The sequence below is a fragment of the Oculina patagonica genome, chromosome 10 (genome assembly GCF_052425735.1).
Source record: "Oculina patagonica isolate OP01 chromosome 10, crgOcupat, whole genome shotgun sequence".
Classification (NCBI taxonomy): domain Eukaryota; kingdom Metazoa; phylum Cnidaria; class Anthozoa; order Scleractinia; family Oculinidae; genus Oculina; species Oculina patagonica.
In genome coordinates, this window is record NC_135767.1 from 16,555,709 (window position 1) to 16,574,397 (window position 18,689).

Here is an 18,689-nt window from a genome sequence, read left to right on the forward strand (position 1 = left end):
ATTTTTTTAGTGTTAAGTTTGTTAGTAATGTATGTATGCGTATATCATAAAAGATCTGCAGCTCCCTATAGACTACCCAAGTGACTGGCAAACACAAATGGTTGAGTTCGTTTATTTAGGAATGAGTTTAAATTAATAGCAGGAACTCATCAGGGTTGAAACGTGTAACACGTGTTCACAGCGTTTGAATATTCGCTTTTGCCAAGTTCCATATTTGGAAACATGAAGAGTTTGTACACCAACGCTTTTATATAGTCGTTGACACACGCAACAACATTTTTCGGTTTTGAAGGGGGTTACTTCAATTGGGTTATTCCAGAAAAAATACACCTCCCCCCCCCGACGGATGGCAAACATTTTTGACCCCCCCTTCCGCCCGGATTTCCCAGATCGCTAGACCCCCCCCCCCCCGGATTTCCAAGCTCAAGGACCCCCCCTCCCGCCCGGATTTCCATTTTTTTTAAATGCCCTAACTGAAAACAACAGACAATAGAAAAGACACAACAATTCATCCAAAAGATCCTTGTTTATTATAATTTTCGAAACTGGGGTAATATCGCGAATTTTGCGGGCCAAATTTCAACATTTCAAATCAGATTATTTTGATCGAGCGTGTTACGTTTGAGTGATCTCCGGTACACTCTCCTCGAAAATGCCACTTGCTTTTTCCGTACCACAACAAAAGTACAAGATAAGAAATTTGTAAGTCTTAAAAATTATCTAAATGTAAGAAAAACACAGTGAAAAAAGTCCTTAATGCGCTAATAAAGAAAAACTATCATCTCAGTTGTCGGCGACAAGGCGGCCTAAATTGGCGTGTGTTTACAAGATCGAGTTCCCGCCATTAGCACTGTTCGTGTGACATTTACTTGAGCTTATCAATAAAGCTTTTCGAACTACAATAATTTCAAATTTTGTTACCTATATGGGTCTGTAGGTCAACTGGATCTTTTGCCTTTCTTTCAAGAATTCAAGCTTTCATGCGTAATGTCCACGTTCTTGCTTCCATAAACTTTTTCACATATCGATCGTAAGGCATGGATAATAAAGTGGAAGAAGCCAAATAATACGCAAATTGTATATACGCATGTTAGCCAGCAAAACAAGTTCTCGGGTTGGCTAAAATATACAGAAAAGTACAACCTGCAGTCGGCCGGATCGCCTTTCCTTCGCATTCTTGTTGAGGATGTTGCAAGGCACGGGCTCGGGTGGCCTGGGTACCATAAAAATGTTCCAGGCGTTGCGTGCGCGGTCGAACGATCGTAACGAAATTTGTTGTTATAACGCGCTGGTTCTTCATGAATAAAAGGACCTATGAAGGTAAACTTGAAGCATATGAGGTAAGAACACCATAAACTGGAAGACTACAATATTTTCCAATGCAAACTTCTTCTTTTAAGTAGTAAAACATATCGATCGAGTGAAAGTTAAAAGTGACCCCCGAGGAAGAATTTTTAGGTTCAGACCCCCCCTCCCGCCCGGATTTCCCGAGCCATTAACCCCCCCTCCCGCGAGAATTTCCAGTTTGCCATCCGTCGGGGAGGTGTGTATTTTTTCTGGAATAACCCATTTTGACATAAGTGCCGTAAATTTCTTACAGAAACTTAAGTAATTCATAAAGTTCTCCAGAAAGTGGGAGAATTGAACCAAATTTAACTTTCGAAAACAAGATTATGCCAGCTTGCACGAGCTGGCGTTCACTGTGAGTTCAATTCAAATATTGCAATTTTAATTGGTGGCTATTTTTTTCTCAATTGATATTCCAAAATGGTACTTAATGGAAACGAATCTGCAAACATTTTGTACAATACGAATCATAGGGAGTTACAGTTTCAACAGTCTTATGGTTTTTTTGTTAAAGGTGTAATAAAAAAATCAAAAAGTGAAAGCGTTGACCATTATTGGGGGTATTTATCTATCAACAAAAGTGGTAATGCAGCTTGATGCAATGCTGTTAAAACTAAATCATCAGGAAAAAAAATGTCGTAACTACAATTACCATACCTTTGAAGTTCCCTCTTCTCTGATAAAATTTCTTCATTTTCTTTTCCAGTTATCTGTTGAATAAGATGTTATATAAAAAATTAAACCTTCAACCTTTGAGTTTGCCGCTTTAAGGAATGTCAGTTTATTTGTGATCAAAAGATGCCAACAAATTTACATGTCATCAAGCAATGTTGTTCTGTGATTTTACCGGCTTTTTGCTTTTGCATGCCATATTTAACAGTGAAAATTACCTTCATCTTCTTTTTCAACACATTATTTTCGTCAGACTTTTGCCAGATTTTCTCCCTCAAATCCTAAACAATTAGAAAGAGAATTGAAAGGAAACTATCGTTAAATGTAGTTGCACGTACGAAATAGTTAAAAATAGGTCCGCACTGCGTACACTTGAAAGAGTACAGTCAACTCTCTCTTAACAGACACTGTAAAACGGACACTACTTAAAGACGGCAGGGTTTGTACTCTTCTGAGATTTTGAATTTCCATGACTTTCCATGACCTCTGCCATGGCTTTTCAATGTTTTCCATGACCTAAACATGACCATTTTTCTTGGAAATTATCTTAATTTCAGGTACGTTTTTACCCTTTTCTTCACAGAAATCAACCTGTCTTAATTTTGTTCAGTCAATACCATTTTCCATGACTTTCCATGACCCACACTCAAATTCCATGGCTTTCCAGGCTTGGAAAATGAAATTCTAAAATTCCATATTTTTAGGTTTTCCATGACCTGTACAAACCCTAGAGGGACACCAGCTGGCGTTGGTACTATCCCTGCCTTTTTTTCAGTCATTTTACTGTTACTAAACTCACTATAGTATAAGACAGACACCTCTCTAAGATGACAATTGGAGCCAGACCCAACAGTGTCCATTTTAGAGAGAGTTGACTGCATAACAACCTGTAACAATATTAATTTTTAAAACAACATTCTCTTTCTCCTGTACTTCACTGTAAGCAATGACTTGGCAAAGCTGGGATTATGCAACATAGTTGATTGCTTCCAGTAAAGGTCGGGACACACTAGGTGGCAAGTCACTGCAACATGTCGTGGTGACAAGTTGCTGCCACATGTTGCCCCGTGTGACATGGTGAATTTCTGCAACAATCTTTATCGCTGTGACAGAATTTTGTCGCTGTGATCAGCTGCACAAATTCCAACTGGTTTGAATTTGTGCGACTGATGACAGCAACAAAATGAGCAAAAGCAGCGTTGTTGCAGTGACTGTGCACCCTTCTGTGACAGGTCCCTGCGACAAAATATAAATAAACCAATGACAGAGCGTCATGTTTTTTCACCATATTGAATTGGAAACTAGTCACATTCCCACTCTTCCAAATTTGCTGCGTGTGCACTGAACAAGCACCTTGTCGCAGTGACTTGTTTTGAAGCAGTACACACGGAGCAACTTGTTGCAGAGACCTGCCACTGCAACTTGTTGGCTAGTGTGTCCCTACCTTTTAAAATAATTGTTGATCAATGATGGCCTGCATGCAATACTCACAGAGTTTTTCTTCTTTTCACTTTCGATAAAGCGTTCGGCGCTTTTTAGCTGGTCTTTAAATTTCTCGAGCTCTTTGATTAACTTCATGTTAGCCTCATCCTTCTGTTTAAAGCTGAAATTCACCAATGAGCATGATAATAAGTAATTAAATCATGATTAAAAGTGTCAGACTGTAGAGCCAATAACTTACCTCTGTGCACTGGTGATGACATTTTCCTGCAAAAAATAAATGAATTAATAAAAATAACATTAAATTTATAACTTTTGTATTGCACGGTTTAATTCTTTATTATAATTATAGTCGCAAGTGTTTTACTGGACAATAGACCACTCATAAAATTTAATTACATCTGGGCCTGAAGTGGCGTATTTTCCATTTCTTCACAAGATATCAATGAGGTTGATCATTTCTGTCATCACATTGCACCGCTGCCACACTTTGTTGAAAGATGGTGAGCGATAGAGAAATTAAAGGTCACTGAAACCAACATAAAATCGTTCACTTAGGAGCAGGAAAGTACTTCACATGTCATTCAAAACAATTCAAGGAGTTTCTTGCAAAGCAGACCAAAGGAGCTCAAAGGAGAGAAATTTAAGAAATTCCAGCAACCGAAGTGAAAGAGTTTACAAATAAAGGTTTGTGCTTTAGACACTTCGGTTGTTTCTGTCTTTATAACAAAAAACAAACATTACACATGTACACATTGGCTCAAAGATATAACATGTTAACTATGTTCTCCTGGCAAAAACAATATCTCACTGATCATTCGTGATGATGAACCTATGATCACTCAATCATAAAATAATTGTTTTTGCCACTCAAACATAAAATTCATTATCTTCTTGCCATTTTGTAATATTCTCGATGCATTAGGTGTCAATTATTTAAACAAAGTGCACAAAGGCCCTTTTAATTCCTATTAGGTGATCACGGTATAAATCTTCTACACATGACCAAGCATATAAGGGCTATCTTAGATGACAGAGACTCCAATTACGATGAACTTCTGCAGCAGATAGGTAGTGTAACCCTCAGTGACAGGCGGATTCACAGCATGCTCATCATTATATTTAAATGCCTGTTTTTGCAAGAATACCCGCAGTATTTAAAAGATCTCTTCTCCCTGCGTTCTGTAACTTACTGCCTAAGGGGAAGTGATATTCTTCATTTAAGGAAGCCGTCTTCTACAACGTACGGACTAAAATCTTTCAGCTATTTTGCTGCAAAGACTTGGAACTCATTACCAGAAATTATAAAAACTGCGACATCACTAAATGACTTCATTACAGCAATCCAACAATGTACTTTTAGCTAAGATTTTTTATCATTGGGGAGGGGGTGAATAGAACAAACTTAGTTTGTAAATTTGTATTTTTATATAGTTTTAATGTGTAAGTAGTTAACGGATATACCGTAAAGTTCCGTGTATAAGCCGCACCTTTTTCCTCTAAATTCAAGTCAAAAATCGGGGGTGCGGCTTATCTACGGAAACATCTCTGGTTGGAGTTCTCAAAGGCCTAATTAATATTCATAAAAAACTTCTCAAGACGTCATTGAATGAACATATAACAACCTGAAAACTTTGTTGTTGTTCACTACCTTTTAGTTCCTCTGCAAAGCTGTTTGCAGTGAAGCCTGCCAGTCATTCGAATCGTGTCTTTCCGCCGCGTGCGAGAAGGCACCAAGATAAACGCAAATACTCACAAGGCAAATGGCCGACCGTTTCGGTTTTTTATTGACCTTCACAGCAAATACATCTGCTGGATTAACAAACTCTTATTCTGCATGAAGTTTTTATTCTGTTGCGGGTAGCAGTTTCCAAGAATCTTGAAATAAAAATGTGGTTTCTTCCGAAGAAAATGCCGCCATGTTTGTTTTTAATGCCCAGACTCCTCTCTACAATTCAGAGCTTGGCTACTAAGCATTCGTCATTCGCGTACGATTCGAACGAACTACAAGTGTTTCAGGAGTGCTTAGAAGTGATAATCTCGAAAAAATGATATCAAGAGAGCATCCAAATTTAAGATATTGTGAACTCAAACTAAAAAGAAGGTATGACAAGTGAAATTTAGCTTCCTTAAAACTTAATTCATATTAAACATTGCAACAACCACCGTGTCAGTGTTTCGAAACCGTGCTTGTTTGCCCTTGTTTGTTTACCAATAGAACTTCACTTGAACTTCAAACTTTATGGTCTGTATATTTTTTTCCAAAATTTGAGCTTCCAAATCGGGGGTGCGGCTTATCTACGGGTGCGGCTTATACACGGAACTTTACGGTAATAATATTGTTATTTCTATTTTTACTTGTTTTATTTTTTATTTTTAATATATATTTCACTTGTTTCTCGAAGAAACTAGCTTGTCTTAGCTATATTAAATTCGAGGATAAATAAAGTTTTATGTTTATGTTATGTTTATGTATGTTGGTGCCTGTGCAGAAGACACCAACATGGCAGCCAGAAATACCTTCAGCTTTCTTTCCATGGTAGCAATGGCATCTCTGCTCTTCCAGTTTTTTTCCCTCAGTTCCTAAAAAAAAAATAAACATTATTTACTATTTTAATTTTAAGGGGGGGGGGGGATACTCCGGCTTGTAAATGACGGGATGATCGAAGGATTTTTGGGGGGTGTTAATTTTCGATTCTGGGATTTTTTTTGTGTTGGAAAATTTGGCAAGTATTTTTTTGGGTGACTTGATTCAAATAGGGGATTTTTTGGGGTATTAAAAACGAACTTAAGTGCTTGGCGCGGCCTTGGCGTATTTATGGTATGATGAATAATCAAACTTGAGCGTTATGCCCCTCCTGGCAATTTAGGGGTAATTTGACAAGGGATTTTTTGGGGAGTCATTTTTTGTCTAGGGATTTTTTTGGGTAATGTTGGAGGACTTAGGGATTTTATGGGGTCCTGAGTTCTGCCTTCATCCGATCATCCCCGTCATTTAAAGGCCGGAGTACCCCCCTGGGCCCCATTATGCGTGCAAAGTGATCTTCACTAACTGGCTTGCAGGTAGAGGTTGTAATCCCTGTGCCCACTGCACTGCTTTGCACTACCGTACAGTGTAGTTCAGTGTAGTGTAATGCAGTGTACTGCACTGCTCTGTACTGCACTGCATGTATGTCCTGCACTGAAATGCAACGGTGGATGCTTAAAAAGGGTCGACTATACAAAGATGAACCACATTGCTCAAATTAATAAAGAATCTGAATTACCCTCTTCGGAAAATGTAATGATAGAAAGTTACTCCAAAAGGTTACTTAGAAGGATCAATTTAATACATTACTGATCTACATGTGATACTCACTGATATCTTCTTCTTCTGCTGCTCAATAACAATTTCCAGTTTCTTTATCTCTGCCTGTAGATCAATGTTTTCCTTTACCCTGAAATGTGCCGAAGACCACAACATGTAAAAAAATTTATTATAATTATTGCGTTTTTAGAGACTAACTTTGGGGTCCATTTATTATTATTTCGTTGAAAGGCAATTCTGACTTAAAGCAAGCTATCTTGCACAAGAGGAGAAGAGCAATGAACAGGTCCGTAGGGTGGGGGGTTCGAGGGGTTCGAACAAACCCCCTAAAACTTTTGAAGTAGGCATTTTTGGAGGGTTGAAAAGATAAAAAAATTTACACAACAGTCAAAAGACTGTGACCGGTCGATTACACGGTCGACTTCCTTCCTTGCCAGGATTATCGGAGGAAGCCGCAACATTTTGGTACTATAATGAGAAGTTCTAATCTTTTGGATTGGTTAATTGATGTTCGTTTTGCTTTCCATCCTTGTCGTGGCGCCCGCGGCAATCAGAACTAGCGTTAGTTGGCTGGATAAGCAAGCATGCGCATTTATCAGAAACCAAATTTTCAAGATGTCTAAATGCACACACTCATTTCTGAGAATATTATAATTTTTTTACAATGAAAATTACTTTCTGAAGAGCTAATATTGAAGGAAAATGCATTACACCTCAGAAATGATGTCAAAATGCAGGAAATGGCACTTGAGAGAACCTAAATTTGCAAAATTTCCTGGGAGAGGGGGGGAGGGCTGGCCCCCACCCATAGAGACTTGCGCCTCCGGCGCTAAAAAATACCTCCCCCCAAAAAGAACTCCCCTTAACAGAATCTACCCTACGGGCCTGATGAATAAACAAAACAATGAAATGCTGTAAAGGAAACTATAAAAACCATTTCTGCATCACTTTTAGCTTTTATAGCTTAATCTAGCTACTTTTCCTGACTGTATCTTATTTCTAATTTTTATTCAAAATGGTCCACACGTCCATTTTGTAGTACTATAAATAATGGGTGAAAACTGAAATCAAACGATTCTTGAAAAGTCCGTTTTAATTCCAATGAACTGTGCATGCTCGGGGCGTTGGGCACATAATTTTGTACTATCCAACATTGCAGAACAATGAAACGGGGAATGATAATTTGTAGTATTCAGCTTTAGGTGTATAAAAAAGAAACTACTTACGCAGCGTCCTTTTCTTGTTGACGAGCTGATTCTTCCTAAAAAATAAAACAAGCAAAACATCTCAGTCAGGCAATCTCAGGTAAATAAGCTAATAAAAATCAAGTTCTGTCATGTCGTGCGTATTTATGGTCTTTTACAAACGCTTCAGTTTATATGGTTTGCACAAAAACAGCTATTATGATTTGCAAATTGTTTCAATTCTTGTACTAGGATGACAAGAAAACATTTGGAACGGCTGGTCGCTTTCAAAACCGTTGATCGTCTACAATCTGAAGCTAGAAGTCCGCCATCGTCCGCCATATTAGATTTGACAGTCTGAAAGATCCTGGGGTCGAGGTTTGGTACCAGTTTTGCGCGGTTCTTGAATTCATAGGTGCTTATTTATTTATTTATTTATTTATTTATTTATTTATTTATTTATTTATTTATTTATTTATTTATTTATTTATCTAGGGGCAACCGCACAAACAAGATAGTGACAATCATTTTTGCGATTTTCGTGGTCGGTTATAACATTAAAACTTTATTTCACTGTTATCGACTCTCCGAGATCATCCGTTTACATGTAGTTATAAAAAAACACCATGAACGCCACATCCATGGAAGAGGAAGAGTAGAGCAGTACTACTTCTTCGGGGAGTGTCAAGCACATAAGACCCTCGCCCTGAGTGACACATAAATTGCAGACAATAGGCTACCCTAATACCAAACTCTGTAGTAGCTCGATCATGGAGACTATACGGAGCGGGATATCCTCTTTGACCATGTCAATGAGACGTGTGCCCGTGTAAATGTCATATTTTGAAAGGTACGATTTTCTTTAACTTCCTAAACATGCACGACAGTGACCATACACCACTTATATATCAAACAACGTAGCTCCTAGCTTCCTATTCAACAAAGGAATTGTATTGTGTAGAATTGTTGCTGGACGCACACAGTTGGCTTTTTGCCCAGCAAACTAGTACTAATTAAGATAAAGATATACGAACGAGAATTTCGCTCGCATAGCGACCCCTTACTCCCTCAACGAAACAACTTAATGTAAACAATAAAAGTAAGTTAGACTTTTGATGCATTTAACCAACAATTTAAGCAATGAGATGTGCCCGCACACACTCAAGATAAATAAACTGAACTCTTGCCGATCAAAATAAATGTTAGCAAGTTTTAAGAAAATATATAAGCAAGACGTTTGCTCGTACCGCCGCTCGAGATAATTTAAAAGTAATTTTCGCCCAAAAGAGCAAGCGAGACTTTTACTCGTAATGAAAAAAAAAAAGGAAAAAGAAAAAAAAATGAGTTCCGTCCAGATTTGAACCAACGACCGGGACATACAGCATGTGGAACTACTCTCTCCCAAATGAGCTATTGTAACGTTTTACGGTACAGAAATTTTTTTGGATTATTTATATATTATATTTGAACATGCAAGCTTTAAAAAATCGTTAATTGTTCAGCCATGAGTAAACAAATTGCTTTAAACGAATGCCTCTATTTTAGCCAGTCAAACAGAGATAATGTCCACCAAATGTCGTTAATATTGAATGGGAGCGAATTATTTATATATATGCAAAAAAATTATTTAATCACAAAGATGATTTACATAATTACAGAGCAATGTATAGGAACATCACAGAATCGCAAATTTCTCAACTCTTGAAAGATTTTTATCAAAAACAAAAATGTACGGTTATTAAGAGTCGTACAGAGATACTTCATGCCAGATTTTAGACTGAAAGGTGCAATATTCGAGCCGTAGAATTGTTTAATCACAAAGATGATTTACATAATTACAGAGCAATGTATAGGAACATCACAGAATCGCAAATTTCTCAACTCTTGAAAGATTTTTTATCAAAAACAAAAATGTAGAGTTATTAAGAGTCAAACAGAGATACTTCATGCCAAATTTTAGACTGAAAGGTGTAATATTCGAGCCGTAGAATTATTTAATGGCATTTATTTAATTTTAACAGAGCAATGTATGGGCACGTTGAACACAATTGCTAATCTCGGCACTCGAAACATTTTCATCCAAAACAAAAATGTATAGTTATAAAGAGTCATACAGAGATCCTTCATGCCAAATTTAAGACTGAAAGGTGCAATATTCGAGCCGTAGAATTATTTAATGGCATTTATTTAATTTTTACAGAGCAATGTATGGGCACGTTGAACAGAATTGCTAATTTCTGGGCACTCGAAAAATTTTCATCCAAAACAAAAAGGTAGGGTTATAAAGAGTCATATAGAGATACTTCATGCCAAATTTTAGACCGAAAGGTGTAATATTCGAGCCGTAGAATTATTTAATCGACTTAATTATTTAATTTTATTTATTTTATATCTTGTTTGTGTAATTATTTATTTATTTATTTATTTATTTATTTTTCATCCAGAGCGCACAGCAAGATAACTCTTTGAATGCAAGGCAAAATGATTAAATTTCATACCTTTTCTTTTTTTACATCTTTTGCGGGATCCATTGTTTTCAGCTCAGCTTTCTCTGTGAACAAAGAAAAAACTCCATTTTCTCATATCACAGCAGCTGAAATTATTTATATAGGTTACAACACAAAATATTTTAAAAGAAAAAAGCGAATATATCAATAAAGAAGCAAGGGAAAGGCATTTCGCGTTGCTAAGGCTGCTACAACGAGTTCCTAAGGTTCGGGAGCGCGGTCCGCGGCAAAAATATGAATCGTTTGCGAGAATTAATTTGGGATGGTCTTCAGCCTGAAAGAAAATTCTCTTGGTCAAGCTCATACAATTTAATTTTTTCTGTATTGTCATTTAATGTTTTCCACGATTTATGTTTAGGAGGCGGAACGCTTTAAATTTTGCTTTGCAAGCTTTCAGCGCGCAAATATTCCGAAAATTATTTTTAACTAAATAAGTTGCGATCGAGGGAGCTAGGGTTTCTAATAAAGTGAAGAAACTTTTTACTAACCTCGTTCTTGTGGATCCATCATGGCAGCAGTGCTAGACATGCTAACGTAACTCTTTTTTGTCCGTGGCTGATATAATAGAATTTCCTGCCTGTCAATGTCACTGCCTGTGTGATTTTCTTTTATGACGTAAAATACGTCACGTGGAATTTTTTGCGCGCGATACTCTTTAGGACTAGTAACTAGCGGAGTGCGTCCGAAGATAAAATTTTTAAAAATGTCGATACATGTAAATGTGAAACTTAGGGGAATGATGATGTTTTATTATTTCGTAGTTAAATAATGATTGCCTTGCAGCATAGTTCTAAAGGACCAAAAGGTCATCATTAATATAAATTAACGTGAGCACTTTAAGCCGATTTTAAGCGGATTCAAGTCACTAAGGCCTAGTTTAAAAGGCGTGCTTCTGCCGTGCCGAACTTAACTGTAACAAGAACATTGAGAAGCTTGAGAAGCTTAAAATCGGGCGCTTTGCCTTGAAAGGCAGGGTTCAGTACAGCAGAAACCACGAAGCAGTTACTTAAGTAGCACTCAGTCCGACTGTGTTTGTGTAAGTCACAGGGCTTGCATGAGCTGTATTAGTGTGCATAATATAATATCTAGAACGTTGTCGAGATTGCATTATTACTTAATGACATGATGGTTTCAATTTATAAATGTATCTCACACAATACAAATAAACGATTGAAGTAGACGACTAGACAATGTAAAGTTTGACTTAGCAAAGTGCAGTGTATTGGTAATACTGTAAGGTGCGGTTTCACCTGACGGTCGTGTGCTTTTCGGTATTTTCCAGGCATTGCACTTTGATGGGACAGTACTACAACTGTTTACCGGGGAACTACTATTGTCAAGAAAATGATCACAACTTGTTGATGAATGATTGAACATTTGTTTCATACCATTACTGTAATAGCAATTGATGAAGGCTTTTAGTACTGAACCAAAGTATAAGGACTGGGAAATACTGAAACCCATTATCAGCCACCTTAAACGGAAATATCTTGTTGGTGTTTCAAGGAATACAAGGAAACTTCACTCATCCCATGTATCTATGTATTGCGGTATTTTGTAATTTTTTGAGTGATTTTTGGGGATGTTTGGCAGGTGATAGTTTTTTTAAAAGAATTAGTAAAATTTAGACAACTAAGAAATATTGAAAATTTAATGTGAATTTAACATTGGAATTTGAAGTTAGAAATTGGCAGACGGACACCAAACAGTCCCGTGACATCCTGGAGTGTTTTTGCATGGGGGTCAACTGTGTGATGATGTTTCCATTTTTTTCTTCAATCCCCACTGATAAAGAACTGTTGTTGGTGTTATGTTGGTGTTATCACATGTCAAGCCTTTAACAAGGTATGAAAGAACACAAGGATTTAAATTATTCTGGTGCTCAATTTTTGCGTAACTAAAATTAATGTTACTCAAATTCCTGATGGATTCTGTCTTAAACTGTTACGAGCTTAGTATTTCCAAATTATTGCATGTCAATGTAAGGCAAGACAAGACATGCCTTGGTTCTTATGTAATTCTCTTAAAAACACATAAGATATTGACTATAATTTTGTCTGTGCTATGGCAATTCACAGTGGGGTGGTCTTGATGTGTCTTTAACTTGTAGACTGGACTGGACTAGTAAAACGCGGACTTGTAAAACGCCTCTAGACACTTCGAATTCCTTGGCCACAATCATCTTACGGCTCTCTTCAATACATAATGTCTCAAAAAAACAGTAACCTCAGAAAGAAGTCAGAAGCAAATAAGGTCGAAAGACCGAATTTGAACATATAACGGCAAATGTTCTAATGTCACGAACGTAGGAGTCGTGTAGGCCCGTCACCTTTATTTACCACATACTGCCCCCAAATTAAAACAGTACCCTCAGAAAGAAGTCAGAAGCAAATAAGGTCGAAAGACCGAACTTAAACATTTAACGGCAAATATTCCAATGTCACGAACGTAGGAGTCGTGTTGGCCCGTCACCTTTATTTACGATTGACTGTTGATTTCTGGACGGGCCCCGTTCTACCTCGTGCGAGCAATACAAACGACTGCACTCAACAGACGTCAAGTAGTGGAAAGAAAGAAACATATGCACACAACTCATAGCATCAATCCCGTTGTTTTAGTAGGGGTTTTCAGAACGAACATGTGCTATACTGCAAAAACATCTCCACGCTAAAACAGACCATAGAGTGCTCAAAAAAGCTAGAAATATGCCGTCGAAGAAACACACAAGAGCTTCAAACACAAATTGTTTCGCTCGCTAAACCGTTTAGTTTCCGTTTAGTGTCCGCGTTCTACAAGTCCGTGCTTAACAAGCCCTCGTTTTACAAGTCCGCGTTTTACAAGTCCGCGTTTTACTAGTCCTCGTTTTACAAGTCCGCGTTTTACTAGTCCGCGTTTTACTAGTCCGCCTTTTACAAGTCCGCGTTTTACTAGTCCGCGTTATACTAGTCCGCGTTTTACAAGTCTGCGTTTTACTAGTCCGCGTTTTACTAGTCCAGTCCAGTCCTCGAAATACAGTATGCCAAAACTCCCCGCCCTCTAAAGATAAGTCCTTGACGGTTCTTGTCGTTTTTCGGTGCCTATTCATCTTCGGCATCTTTTTCATCCACCTCTCGTTCTGTCCTGTGTCTGTCATCACACGAAAGAAAAGCTGATTCTCAAAAAATCTGCCACAAAAGGAAATTGACAAAAACAATATGAAAACCATATATCGAAAGTTTCTTATTCTAAAATTTTATCATACGTCTTAATTCAGAGCTACAAAGAAGTTCCTCCTTTTGAGTTATTGATACTGTTCTTACAGTTCCTCTTTCCACTAGCGAAATTTTACAAAATTCCTTCGCGGCGAAAAGGTAGCGCGAATCCAGAACAGACTCCAATCGAGCGTGGGTTAATTCTAGATTACTATTAATTAACTATTACAACATTCATTTTTAAAATAGTTTCCCAAGCCGACTAAGCTAACTAAACGTCGAGTGTATCTTTCAGTAAACAAAACATGCCGTTATGACGCCGGAAATCCAGCTCACGCATACTATACCCCGTGACTCACGCAAACCTCCGACTTACGTGCTACTACAGTCATTCCTTTCTAAACATTTTTTTTTTTTACCACCACCGTACCTTTCTACCCAAAAAACTCATGAAACCGCCCGGTTTTAACCTGTTTTAACCTTTCAAAAATTAGAGCGTTCGAAACTAAATAAGATCCGTAATCACAAACAACATACAGCCGTTTACCAGCACTCTTTAAAACTCCTGAAACCCTTCAAAATCAGGCAAAATAAATCTTTGAAATAACCTTTATCAATGTTTCTTATTTTTTATTCAGTTCTATAAAATGCCTTTCATACACTACTGTCAAACAAAAATTTCAATTTCCTCAAAGTTTCAAGACAAAAGAATAACAAATATTTCGTGCACAATGTAATTTGATTAAGCCAATATTATCACGTCTAAAAATACTTCAAGCAATTCAGTGAAAACCCGTTTTTTTTTTTCGTATCAACGAAAACCACTTTCGAATAATCAATACATGAAAATAACAATAAGATCAAAAGGAAGAAAGGAACCTTTCTAATTATTTGACGACTTTCAAAGCCGTGATATTATGCACCTATCAATGGTTTGCCCCAGGATGGGGGGGCGGGCAACCCACGGGAATTTGACATCGTGAAGTTCTCCCAGGGTAGGGATTTTGACATCTAAAATGGCCTGCTGGGTTAGAAATTTAAGAAGAGATATGGGAAATTTGACATTCACTAGGTGCCCAGAGGTGGAGAATTCGACTTTGGATTTCAAAAAATTTCAAATTCCCCGGGGGTCGCCCGCCCCCCCCCCCCCCCATCCTGGGGCAAACCATTGATAGGTGCATTATGCATCCAATCCGCGATAAAATTTAATTACAACAAAATCCAAGTTCTCATTTTGAATTCCATTTTTTTCAGTTGATACCTTTATCCAACTTGTGAAAAATTCCATTCAAGTTCCTATTAATACTGTACATTCCCAATGTTTTGCTCAGGTCTTCAGAAGCGTCTTACTAGCCAAATCTAAAATAATTCCAAAACATGCTGTACAAACATTCTACTCTTTGTGACAAACGACTTGACGACCAATTGTTCGAAATGAAAATCGACACAGTTCTTCCTAAATAAAAAAAAAGTTTTACGGCGGAGTCAGGCTCAAAAAATATACCGCAAGATCACACCCCCATTCATAGTCAGAAACCAGTAAACCATCTAGTTTGCTAAAAAAAACACTGCGTGACATCAATGACGTTACCTTTTTCATTTACAAAAATAACTTTAACTTGTCAAAGTAAGTGCAATTTCACACTGGTGAATATATCGGCCCAGTTCTCGGCCGGGTCCAGTTCTCGGCCACTTTGTGTTTAACGCGTTTTTTCACACTCCAGTTGAATCAAAAAGAAAAGGTATTTCCTTCAAACGATAGACTGATTCATGTGCTTTAAGTATCTTGAGTTTGATCGTTCAATTCGATATAGAAAGCTGACACGTCGAGTTTACGCGGAGGTAGTTGTTTGTTTACGGCTCCAAATTCATGGATGTAGTTAAATTCGTATTTTATCCAAAAGCCCCCACCATACGAGCTAATTTTTGGCATGTGAAACGTAGAATAATTCAGCTTTCTGCTTTAGTTAACTTTTCGTTGAACCGTTGTATTTTTTGGTCTTAATTTACTTCGAAATTTTTTCTTGCGACGTTTGCGTATTTGCCAGTTCTCGGCCACCCTGCTCGCTATCACAGCTAAGCGCTTGGTTTTTAATATAATTTCATCTGCTGCTGCCAGAATGAAAGAAATAAATGTTTTAAAAATAAAGTTCAATCTTATCTCTAAGTTTTGAGCTGACTCTTGTCTTGTCTATTATTTCTACAACACCTAAATATTTCAAGACCTTTTCACTGCAAAATAAACCATCTAAATGCACGGGTCACACAATGCGGTTTTGCCAGAACCTGCACATAGGCAACTAGGCGCGTTAAAATCCTTCTTTTCTAAAGTAAAACAAAGCATCATAAAAATAATTTGGGATCGATATAGTATAAATAGGTTTACAGAGTGATTTTATGACTGTGAAAATTAATTGAGCATTTTTTTACAGATAATTACGCACAAGCTTTTTAGTGGCTGAGAACTGGGCCAAGGTGGCCGAGAACTGGGCCCACAAATGGAGCTTTTATTTTTATTATTGCTCGGGCAAATTAATTTTTGACCGGTCGATAGCTTTACACCAAAAAGCTGAATAATGTAGCTAGCTCTGGGAGAAATTTCAAGTTCCTGCGGTTCTTCTGAGGTAAGAAATACAAGTTTACGTCAAAAGTGGCCGAGAACTGGGCCAAGGTGGCCGAGAACTGGGCCCACAAATGGAGCTTTTATTTTTATTATTGCTCGGGCAAATTAATTTTTGACCGGTCGATAGCTTTACACCAAAAAGCTGAATAATGTAGCTAGCTCTGCGAGAAATTTCAAGTTCCTGCGGTTCTTCTGAGGTAAGAAATACAAGTTTACGTCAAAAGTGGCCGAGAACTGGGCCCCATACTGTACTTTGCACCGTAAGCTTTTTCTCTGTCCTTCCGCCGAAGCAAAAAAACACAACCTGATTACACATTAACCCAAAAGTCGACCAAGTGTGCCTGCAACGATTTCCTGTCAAAACTAAAATGAAAACCATTGCGGTATGCGTCACCCGTAGCGGTTTTGTAGCAACCCCGAGCTATCCCCGTCTTTTTGGCCGCGCCAGGAGACTACGCTCTAGGACGACCAAAGGGTAAACCTTCAATCGGCCACGCCCGATTAATTAGGTTCGACTGTAGCACGGCAGAAACACCACTCTGATTCAAACGTCGTTCAAGAGTCGTTGTAAATTTAGGATTTACTGAAGCTACGTAACAATAAGTCAGCGGTGATCCAATTCTCCTCGGGTCTTCTCGTAACTCCCGGCGGGAACGTAATCCCGCCAAAATACATTAATTTAATTTTGAATTTTGTTTGGCCCGGCAAAAGCACGACGTCTGAAACGATGTCATGTAGCACGGCAAGGCGTGGCCAACTAAATTGCTTTGCCGAACTTAATTCAAAAGTTTGATTCAGACGCCGTGCTTCTTCCGTGCTTTTGTCGAACTAAACGAATTAAGTTGAGCACGGCAAAAGCACGACGTCTAAACTAGACCTAAGGGTTTACAATACAACGGAGTAAAGTTGGTTATTCTAAGCACTTTTATTGCAAAAGCTTTTCTAATGAGCCAGATTCAAAATAGTGAATAACCTGACAAAAAATAATGTCTTTTGTCCACTCAGGTAGTTGTTAATTGTCACGCATTCTTATCCAGATTTTTCATCGTTCCTGCTTGTCATGCCAAGGATAAGTAAAGAAAGGAGACTTTGCAAACGCATTTAAGACTTCGGCAATAACAAAACCCCGAGCACTGACGGTCTGCCAGCTACGCAAGTTCTATCGATTCTTCTGGCCGGACATTTGCCATGATCTCTGATTTGATAGCTAGTTACAACTACGCTTTTCAACACAGTATGCTATCTATAAACAAAAGACGGGCAACAATCTCGCTTATCCCGAAAAGGCCAAAGATAAAACGATTTTTGAAAATCTAAGGCCAATCTAGCTCCTAAATTAAACATTGACAACAAGATTCTTACGAAAGTCATTGCCAAGAGGATAGGAAAAGTTCTACCGACCTTAAAACCATTTTCAAGCTGGTTGTGCTAAAGGCCGTTACATCGGTGAAAATGTAAGGCCAGTCTATGATTTAAGGAGACTCACGTCGGTTTCCAGCAATTTCCAGCTCTTACACTTTGATGAGGTCAGTACTACCAATCTTTAACAATTGCTGTTACAACAATGATATCAAACAAATGTCCAATCATTGTTGACCAAGTTGTGGTTATTTTCATGACGTCACTGGTTACCACAGCAACAGTATTACTTGTTAAAAACACCTTTCACTTTCCCTTTCAGCGCTTATAACTCAAAAACGAGTCCGGCGACTCCCAAATTTTTTATTATAGAGTAATGATTAGCATTTTAAAGACACAACTTTTTGCAAAATTAAAAAATTTCTCTGGAGCGGTTTCAGAGCCTCCTTAAATTTACGGAAATTTAAGGTGGCTATGTAACCTTTCCAGAAATTTTTTTAACTTTAAACATTGGTTTGGGAGTTGTAATAAAAGTTTACTTCAGAAACAAATTATCTGTCTCAATTTAGTGCGCATATGGTTTATTTTTTTCCACTCGCACGTTTGTGTTAAAGGATCGTAGTCAGCCAGCGAGGAGGCTCGTTTCAGATTACATGTGACGGGCGTACAAAGTCAACAGACCGCGACGGAATTTGACAACGCGCGAAAGTTTTCACTCGAATCAACTTTAAAAGATCTTCCAGAATGTAAGGAATGAACATCCAGGAGCGGATCCAGGATTTCAAAAGGGGGGGGGGGGGTGGCAGACCATTAGGGCCTAACCCTAACCCTAACCCTAACCCTAAGTGGCGGCAGACGGCGAAACGTGGCGTAAGCAACCAGACATGAGCGAGAGCTAATTTTTCTTTCTTTATTTATTTTCTATTTCAAATAAAGTGACATTTCGAATTTTTTTACTGAAAAATGGGGGGTGGATATCCACCCTATCCACCCCCCCTGTATCCGCCCCTGACATCGAAGTTGGTGATATCGAAGAATCCTGTTCTCCGGGGCCATCTT

General features: G+C 38.1%; 1 protein-coding gene across 1 annotated transcript in view; it reads right to left on the reverse strand.

Annotated features, from left to right (window-relative positions):
- LOC144629137 (uncharacterized) overlaps positions 1-11,071 on the reverse strand; it is a 32,785-nt gene extending 21,714 nt beyond the window's left edge. Inside the window, exons 1-9 of the mRNA XM_078487337.1 lie at positions 10,946-11,071; positions 10,449-10,501; positions 7,993-8,027; positions 6,818-6,896; positions 5,980-6,042; positions 3,701-3,726; positions 3,511-3,622; positions 2,238-2,300; positions 2,005-2,057 (exon numbers count right to left, since the gene is read on the reverse strand). Of these exons, the coding sequence (XP_078343463.1) occupies positions 2,005-2,057; positions 2,238-2,300; positions 3,511-3,622; positions 3,701-3,726; positions 5,980-6,042; positions 6,818-6,896; positions 7,993-8,027; positions 10,449-10,501; positions 10,946-10,985 (524 nt within the window). The 5' untranslated portion in view covers positions 10,986-11,071. The remainder of the gene's footprint in view (positions 1-2,004; positions 2,058-2,237; positions 2,301-3,510; positions 3,623-3,700; positions 3,727-5,979; positions 6,043-6,817; positions 6,897-7,992; positions 8,028-10,448; positions 10,502-10,945) is intronic.
- Between the last annotated feature and the right edge of the window lie 7,618 nt (positions 11,072-18,689).